The 9435-nt window shown below is 46.4% G+C and overlaps 1 protein-coding gene across 1 annotated transcript; it reads right to left on the bottom strand.

Annotated features, from left to right (window-relative positions):
• Positions 1-5914: 5914 nt before the first annotated feature.
• Positions 5915-9429, bottom strand: RPL15 (ribosomal protein L15). The gene is made up of 4 exons (XM_060011542.1): positions 9347-9429; positions 8536-8717; positions 8200-8336; positions 5915-7355 (listed from the first exon to the last, which is right to left on the bottom strand). Exons 2-4 carry the CDS (start codon positions 8705-8707, stop codon positions 7050-7052), a joined length of 615 nt encoding a protein of 204 aa, XP_059867525.1. The 5' UTR covers positions 8708-8717; positions 9347-9429; the 3' UTR covers positions 5915-7049.
• Positions 9430-9435: the final 6 nt, after the last annotated feature.

Raw genomic sequence — 9435 nt, 5'->3', positions numbered from 1 at the left:
TTCTCCACTGACTGACTATAAGAAGAGAGAAGAAAAAGAACAGAATGGGGCATAGAGGGGCAAAATCTATGAGCAGTCATTATACCAAGAATGAACAAATTAGAGAACTACTAAATTGGGAGGAGGGGCTGAGCATTTAAACATTTTTCATTCTAATCACAATATTATACTAGATGTGTTGACAGCAATGGATTCTAACAGGTCCTCCCCACAGAATCCAACTGGGAGCCAATGGGCTGAATTCTTTAATGTGGATGATCATTTTTTGAATTTTCCTGTCTATCTGATAAGTGAAATTTCCTCGCTTAGTTAATAATCGACCTCTGGAACCTAAATAGTATGTTCACGGTCTCATAGAAAGAAGTTTAGTGATTAGATGACTGATAATTACATTACCCATCAATTACTGTTTCCAAATCAACTAAGACTGCCAGATAATGAACCTCTCTCTAAATGACAATGAGAATTGCAAATAAATGAGTTCAGAGGTTGATAGCATACTAATTAAATTAAATGATTAATCAGTTTCAGAGGGATGGTGAGTTGCCCTTTACCAGGATTTGAGAGCGAGCTGTGAGGTGTGTTTTCTGACTGCTTCATTAAATTTGAGTGCTTTGATGATGAGTTTTAAAGGTACAGGCTTTACTACCTGATACTACCTTTTCAGCAGACTTTTTTTTTTAAGGAAATTGATCAGTGTTTCCTACTAACAGGCTGTATTGTAAGTTTATTTTTCCTATATAAAAATTGTTGAAAACTATATGTATAGGGACTTCTCTGGTGGTGCAGTGGTTAAGAATCCACCTGCCAATGCAGGGGACACGGGTTCAAGCCCTGGTCCAGGAAGATCCCACATGCCGCAGAGCAGCTAAGCCCGTGCGCCACAACTACTGAGCCTGCGCTCTAGAGCCCGCGAGCCACAACTACTGACCCCACACGCCACAACTACTGGAGCCCGCAGGCCTAGAGCCCATGCTCCGCAACAAGAGAAGCCACCGCAGTGAGAAGCCCGTGCACCGCAATGAAGAGAAGCCACCGCAGTGAGAAGCCCGCGCACCGCAATGAAGAGTAGCCCCCGCTCGCCGCAACTAGAGAAAGCCAGCACGCAGCAATGGAGACCCAACGCAGCCAAAAATAAATAAATAAATTTATTTATTTTTAAAAACTATATGTATAATGATGATATTCACTGCAGCATGAATAACAAGAGCTAAAATCTATGAACGCTGTAAATGTCCAGCCAACATTCCCAAGGCTGAACTGGAGGCTGGTGGTGGGCTATGGGGAAAGGGTTCCTGGGTAAAAACTTCCACTTCGGTGAGTCTCTGTGGGATCATCAAGATGTAGCTGGAGGCTGCATGTCACCTCACTCCTGGTGTCAGGCAGCTTGACGCTTCCAGGACAAAAACAAAGAATTGTTTTTTCTCCCAATGATGCGTATTTATAAAACTTGAGTATCCGGCAGTGGAAGCCAGTGGGAAACTAGGTCTTTTTAGACCAAAACCTTTATTGTTAGAAAAGGTGTTGTAGCGGTTCCTTCTTTTTTTTATAGTTAGTACTGTTGGGATACAACTCTTGTTAAAAACTTCTAAAAACCCAATACCAACTGGGCAAAGGAAGTGATCATTACACCCTTTAAAAATCTGTAGCAACAAATACTATTCTAATATGAAATCTAAGCTTCAAATACATTGTGTGTGGGAAAACCAGACTTCAGATGCCTCATCTTTATCTACTGAGAAACACCACAAAAAAGGAGAAAAGAATGTCAAGGTTTACAGTAGCACTGTATAATAGAACTTGCTGTGATCGCCAAAATGTTTTCTGTGCTGTCCAATATGGTAGTCAAAGTAGCCACTGAGCACTTGAAATGCGGCTAGTGTGACCGAAGAACTGACTTCTAAATTATATTTAATTTAGATCTAAATTTAGTCACAGGTGATTAACGGCTACCGTATGGGATAGTGCAATTCTAATGTATTTTTCAGTGAATATGTCTGTGGTTTATAGGAAAGAAGCTGTCACATAACAAAGAGGCAGGTAAATTGGTTGCAGAGTTGTGTGCAGATAATCGTATTTTGCCAAATGAATCAACTGAACCAGAGGGCTGTCTGTAGAGAATTTAAAAACAACAAAAGCTGATTAAAAGTCTGTTTTTATTATCATCATATGCTGACAGTTCTAAGCAATATCAGTGATAAAGTACCCCTCTCTGCCAGTGTGGAATGTAGTAGTTCCTGCTCCCCTCTTGGTATACAAACTGTTCTCCACAACACCTCAAGTGTGTACAAGGACAAAAGGAAATCAAATGGATTAGCCATTGGGCTGTTCACAAATATTTGGTTCTCCCTCTTACTGGTGAGATTTCACTTCCCCACACTTTGAACTCAGGTGTAGCCTTGGGACTTGTTTTCAGACAACTTTCTGAGAAAAAGCTCTAAAAGCCAGGGCATGCTGTATGGGCACCTGGCAATGTTCCAGGCAGTGGCTATTCCAGTAGCCTTGTTTCTGGAATGAGGACCATGACCAACCATCAATGAACATGTAATTTGTTCAAGAAATAAACCTTTATTATTTTAAGCCACCGAGATTTAGGGGTTGTGTGTTACTGTAGCCTAATCTAGTCTACCTGACTGATGCAGTATACCTACTAATTTCCCTTAGGAATTTCAGAATTTAGAGATGGAATGAGATCTTAGAATTGAAAGGATAAAATGAAGAGTTGAACTTTCAAGAACTTATTCTACATAAAGTCACCTTTAAGAAGCTTAAGAGAGGGTTTCCCTGGTGGCGCAGTGGTTGGGAGTCCACCTGCCGATGCAGGGCACACAGGTTCGTGCCCCGGTCCGGGAAGATCCCACGTGCCGCGGAGCGGCTGGGCCCGTGAGCCATGGCCGCTGGGCCTGCGCGTCCGGAGCCTGTGCTCCGCAACGGGAGAGGCCACAGCAGTGAGAGGCCCGCGTACCGCAAAAAAAAAAAAAAAAAAAAAAAAGAAGCTTAAGAGCAGGGAAATGATGAAGCATGGCAGCAATAAGGTAGCAGCCACCCTCCAATTCATTTCATATGGCATGGTACTTAAAGGTGCATGGATTTTTGTTTTTATGGGTTTTTTTAAATCATTTTAAAAATTTATTTTTATTTATTTTTTGGCTGCATTGGGTCTTTGTTGCGGTGCATGGGCTTCTCACTGCAGTGGCTTCTCTTGCTGTGGAGCACAGGCGCTAGGTGTGCAGGCTCCAGGTGTGCAGGCTCCAGTAGTTGTGGCACATGGGCTCAGTAGTTGTGGCTCGCTGGGCTCTAGAGCGCAGGCTCAGTAGTCATGGCACACGAGCTTAGTTGCTCCGCGGCATGTGGGATCTCCCTGGACCAGGGCTCGAACCTGTGTCCCCTGTATTGGCAAGCAGATTCTTAACCACTCGCTACCAGGGAAGCGCAGATGTATGGATTTTGACAGAAAAATGGACAAAAGATTACAATGGAAGGTTACCGTAAGGCAAACATAAGACTCTTAAATATAAAAAGCATGCTCAAGTTATTGAATTGGTTAGGGTCAAACTAGGCCATGCTACCATAACAACAAATGCACCTAACTCAGTAGCTTAACAAAGTGTTCTCAGTTGTGCAGGCTGCTAGGGGTTGAGCAGCTTTTTCTTCCATCTTCTAGCTACGAATCATTAACCTCCATTGGCATACCAACTCTTAATTGCCTTGAAGGAGGTAATGTCACTTCTGCTCCCATTCTGTTAGCAAGAATGTCATTAAGACCCCTACCTAAATGTACGAGGCACCTGGTAAACATAGTTCAGCTGTACGCCTGGGGGGAGAGGGAAGAAGATACAGGGTGTGTGTGTGCGCGTGTGTGTGCGCGCGCGTGTGTGTGCGCGTGTGTGTGTGCGCGCGTGTGTGCGCGCGTGTGTGTGTGTGTGTGGCGTTGCCTCTGCCACACTCAGAGGGAAGAAGATACAGGGTGTGTGTGTGTGTGTGTGTGTGGCTTTGCCTCTGCCACACTCAGAAGTGCAAAAATAAAACTAGAGAACAATATTATTCTATCAGGCTGCAGAGCAGAATCTGTCAATACACGATTTTTAACTCTGCCATTCTACTTCTAGGAATTTTTCCTACAGATGAACTAAGATCTATGTAAAAAACGTTTTGTAAAAGCAAGAGATTGGAAAAAATCTTAAATAATCATCAGCAGGGTCCACATTAAACAAACTTATGGTACATCCATATGATGGAATACCATGCAGTCATAAAAAAGAATGCGGAAGCTCTTCATGAACTGAGATAGAATAAGCTCTGAGATACATAACCACATGAAAAAAATCAATGTGTATAATATCCTACCATTTGGGTAAAAACGAAAAAAATACGTATGTATTATGTTTGTACATTTATGAAAATCTCTCCTGATGGTCAGGAAGAAACAAACTGATCACATTGCTTGCCTCCAGAAGGGGAACTGGGGGGATGGCAGTGGGCAGGGAGACTTCTATTGTAGTCCCTATTTTATCTTTCGGATTTTTAGCCATGCCTATGTATTACCTAATCAAAATTTTATTTAAAAAAATATATCTGGCTGCACTGGGTCTTAGCTGTGGCATGCATGTGGGATCTAGTTCCCTGACCAGGAACTGAACCCGGGCCCCCTGCATTAGGAGCATGGAGTCTTAACCACCGGACCAGCAGGAAAGCCCCACTAAATTTTAAAATGTTTATATGGAGGATATGAATTCAGACTGCTACTGTGTGACCGTGAGCAAATTGCTTCATCTTTATGTCTGTTCATCGACAAAAGGGGGGTTAGAATCAGTGCCTCCATCTTGTGGGGTTGTAAGAAACCAATTGCTCTACTTCTGAAGAAAATTCTCATAGAATCAATTGGGGTGTGTTTGAACCACCTGCTGATCTAGAAATATTAAAAAGGTACAGCTTGTGAGGCAGTCAGGGAACGCCTAGGGAGTTTTCCCATGATAAAGGCATTAGAGAGTGCTTGGTGCGTCTGAGAAACTGCAAGGAAGGTGGATGAGACGGAATGAGGACAGCACTAGGTACACGAGATCTCAGGGTGGGAGTGGGAAGACCATGGAAGAAGCCATTTGCGGTTTAGTTTCCTGTGATCCCCTAGCTGCTGTGTGTAGACTACCTGTAGGGCAGCAAGCCCTTCTGGGAGATTCGTATATGCTGACCTTCAGTGTGAATCCTCCCTCCCCTCCCTAAGTCGGCATCCTGCAATAGTTGGGAAAAAACTTCTAAATGAGTTTTTCTAATTCATGCAAGGACCAAAGAACCAAGAGAGAAAAACTCAAGACTAAACATTTTATTTTCCCTGAAATTCTTGACTGTTGCTGCCGTGTTTTGTATCTTTTTGCAGGGTACTGTTTGCTTTAAAGCACATTATTAGTATTAGATCACAAAAGATAACAGGAGGTCCATTTGTTTTAGTTTAATAAGACGTTTATTCTATCATTATATATAGTTGAACCACCTCTACACACAAAGTAATATGGTTTAAGATTTTCTGAGTGGGAAGGAATTTGGGTCTCAGAAGGTTTTGCGAGCCTGCTACATGTTTTCTGGAAATCATTTAAGTGGGCCTTATAAGACCCTTGAAGAAAATACAAGGAAAATTGGTTTGCAAGAAAACCAGCAATTAGATTTCCAAATTAAACTACCTATTAAGATAGCAAACCAAGAACTGGAAAGAACTGGGGCAACTCCTCTTCCATATTTCCTACGCACTCAACTCCACCCTGGGAAACAGAAGCTCAGTCTAGGGGAAGTCATGATGCAAGCAGAATGTGGTGGTACGCCCGACCACAACCGGTGGGTGGCGTGGCACGTTTGTGGAATGTGAGGCTCTTGGGGGTACCTTGAGCAGGGATGAGAAAATAACTGTAGACCACACATAAAATCGGAAACCAACTGAACTTGTATTGACACCAACTACACGACTCTTCTTAGTAGCCTTATGGGAATGGATAAAGTGGCTTGACCCAAGATAACACTGATTAGACTTAGCAATGTTACTTTTAAATAAAACCAACCCAATTTTCCCCAAGGTGGCTTAGATTTCATAATGGGTCACAAATACTAAAAATAAAACATTTAAAAATTTGATCCAAGCCCCTTCTATCCTCCCACACTTGAAAGGGACCTTATGAACACCAATTTCCCAATCCTAGCATCACTAGCTTACAAACCTTAGGGTTAAAAACTCCCTTCTCATTTACCTAATGGTCAATTTCCATCAGTTTCAATATACACTAGTGTAAATACCATGACTATTTTGCATGAAGTTAAGTGTTCTACAGATCAGAGCCACGGGATTGAACCAGGAGCTCCCACCTTTTATGTGAACTTCAGTGGTACCATGGAGGCCAAGGCAATTTAATTTAGGCTAACCAGGATTTGTTTCAATTTGTAAGAGAAACATCCTGCAACAGGTTTATTAAATTCTCTTAAAAAATGGTGGCAACCCTTTACTTTCTGCCTTTTGGCAGCAGCAGTTACATATATGGAATAGCAGATTAAGTCTAAAAATGTGGGCCCTAGTCAACTTTACTTCTCGGCATAATGACCATGATAAACGATCATGACATCCTTCACATTCCCAAGGAAAACCCAATTTAAAGTTTGTCCTTGCCAAACTCCATAAAACAGCCACTTTAGAGTAAACCAGCAGAGCATTGCCTCACCCCAATAAAGCTGTAGGTTTCATCACATGCACCAACAAATCTACACGGCTAGTTTCTGCGCTCCTCTTTTACAGAATTTTACACCTGTTGTTACCAGACAGCACTTTACACACGGACATATCAACTGCCTAATAAAGCAAAAACAAAGGCATTTCCCTTATTAGAAACAAGACACACCATCACTTAAAATCTTCAAACATTATTGCACTTTAACTTTCAGAATTTGACAATGCATTCAGTGAAGCAATCTGCAGACAACTAGTTTTAACAGACAGATTAAAAAACACTTTTAAGCAGATGTGGATGTCCTAAACTGTTTATTAGGTAAGAATTTTACAAACATTACTTATATTAGCGGTAGCGGTGGAGCTGGAGAGTATTGCGCCTTCTCCAGGCTGCGCGGCGAGAGCCACCGATCGTGTGGTGGAACTTGTGGCCCTTGCCGAGGCCGCGGCTCTTCCTGCCTGCAGACGTCAGCCCCCGCATCTCCCTGTGCTTGTGGACTGGTTTGGTGATCCACTGGGTGTCAGGGTTTCTTCTGATAGCTTTATGGAAGGGATCAATGAGGATAACCTCAAAAAATTTGTACGTAGAATCTTCACCCACCCAGTAAGAATTCAGGACCCTCAGGGCCCCACAGTGGCGTCCAGCTCTCTCCTAGAACAGGAAACAAAGGTCCAAGGTCAGCATCCCACACATCCTAGTGGCCAATAAGGCGGCAAGAATTCTCCCCAGAGGCAGGGACCATTATGATAAGGTAGATGTACATACTACGCAACACACATAAATATCCTTAGACTGATTTGCTCCCCAGAGGCTGGGACCCTAAGTACGATAAGGTAGAGACTTACTATAAAACAAAGCACACAGACATGCTTAGATCTGAAACCCTTCTCTCTTACTTCCTCCTTCCCAAGTAAAACACGAGTGCTAGTATCTGGCTAACCAAATCTAGTACTCTGGAACCATGCATTTTTCTAGCACAATAGAAGGGTCAGCAAACTCTTACAGAAAACTGTGAAGGCCACGAGTCTCTTTCGAATGGTCTTCTTTGCCTTTTCTTTGAAACACAAAACCTTTTTAGCAACAGGCCCTTGTTGCCAACCTCTACAACAGAGCACAGCTGAACTGACTAGCCAAGAAAGACAGCTTCCTACCGAGCACAGGAGATCAGTGGTGCGAACACACACAGCTTCTCTAACGCCGGGGGAGGCGCGCTCTTCAAGACAACGTTCGCTGCCCTTTAAAAGCGCAGGCTCCACGGATGCACGCTGATCATAAAGCACTTTCCTCTACGTCAGCAAAGGCAGGTTCCCAACAAAAAAACTGACAAAGTCCGCTACCAACTCCTCGCTGGGATTAGTCAAACACACACAAAAAATCACCCAACCCCATTTTAAACGCAACAGGGCTCGCCTGGGTCCAAACGAACCACGAGGAAAGGTGCCCAAATCCTCCTCCGGGAGGCGGCCAACGCAAGCGCGACTCGAAACCCACTTACCTCGGCAACAGACTGAAGGCTCCGGGCAAACTTGAGCTGGTTGACGCCATGGTGGACGGGCTTGCCGTAGGTGGCGCCCTTCGGGACCGGGCGTTTGCGGCCACCGCGGCGCACGCGAACGCGATATATCACGTAACCTGTTTAGAGAAAAGGGCCACAGAAGGGCGCGCGGGACTCAGTGCCTTGTCTCTAACGCGCCGACACCGACCGTTATCTCAGGCCAGCAGCCGGGTTCTGCCGAGGCCCTGGGCGAGGGGGACGGCTCCCCGAAGACCGCTTCCCGGCTTTTCCCGGGGGACACCATCTCCTCCCGGCTTGCGCGCAGGGCCCGCTCACCTTGCTTGGCCTTGTAGCCCAGCCTGCGCGCCTTGTCGGGCCGGGTGGGGCGCGGGGCCCGGTGCAGCGCCGAGAGCTGGCGGTACTGCCAGCAGCGCACCCTGAGCAGGAAGCGCATCACGTCCGACTGCTTCTTCCTCCACAGCTCCTGGATGTACTTGTAAGCGCCCATCTCGGCTCACCTTTGACGTAAGCCAGGTATTAGAAACACAACACCCTTTTCACGTGTAACGACAAGCCCTCGTCCGCCCGCCCGAGTCCCTACCGACCACAAGGAAAGCCCCGATGAAGAAGAAACGGCTCTGCACGAACGCGGGGCGCAGCCGGCCCAGCTCGGCGCCCCGCACGCTGCTGCCGGACGAAGGAACCGAGCAGGCCCTGGGCGCCCGGGAGCGGGGGACCGAGGCGGGCGGCGCCCCAGGCCCGGCCTGCAGAGGCCTTGCCGGGACCCCCGAGGGGAAGGTGCCGCCGCCACCGCCAAGGGTTACTCCTCGAAGAAAAGCTCTCCCTCCCCCCAGCCCCCCAGCTTCGCTTTCGGACGCCCCAGGCCCGACCGCCCATCCCTCAGCCCCCACGCCTCCCTCTCCTCCACGCTCTGGCCCCAGCTCGGATTCGCGCCGCCATCACAGCATTCCCCCCAGCCCACTCGGGGGGCCGCCTCTCCACGCCCGCGTTGCCCCGCATCCCGACCGAACCCGCGCCGCACAGGAGACAGGAGGAGCTCCGAGGTCGCAGGGTCCCCGAGCCTGGATGGCGGAGATGAAGAGAGATCCGCGGCGGATACAATAGCCAATATCCCACCACAACCTACCTGATGGCTGCCGCCAAACGGAAAGGAACGACCCTTTCTCCCACAATCCCTTCCGCGCTCCTCCCCCTCCTCTGCGAGCCTCCTTCCGG

The sequence above is a fragment of the Delphinus delphis genome, chromosome 4 (genome assembly GCF_949987515.2).
Source record: "Delphinus delphis chromosome 4, mDelDel1.2, whole genome shotgun sequence".
In the NCBI taxonomy this organism is placed as follows: domain Eukaryota; kingdom Metazoa; phylum Chordata; class Mammalia; order Artiodactyla; family Delphinidae; genus Delphinus; species Delphinus delphis.
This window is presented reverse-complemented; position numbering and strand designations above follow the sequence as displayed.

Coding starts and splice junctions, on each gene's coding strand:
- RPL15 (XM_060011542.1), bottom strand. CDS start 8,707: ATGGGCGCTTACAAGTACATCCAGGAGCTGTGGAGGAAGAAGCAGTCG. Junction 8,337..8,535: donor GGGCTACAAGGCCAAGCAAG/GTGAGCGGGCCC, acceptor TTCTCTAAACAG/GTTACGTGATATATCGCGTT. Junction 7,356..8,199: donor GCCTTCAGTCTGTTGCCGAG/GTAAGTGGGTTT, acceptor TTCCTGTTCTAG/GAGAGAGCTGGACGCCACTG.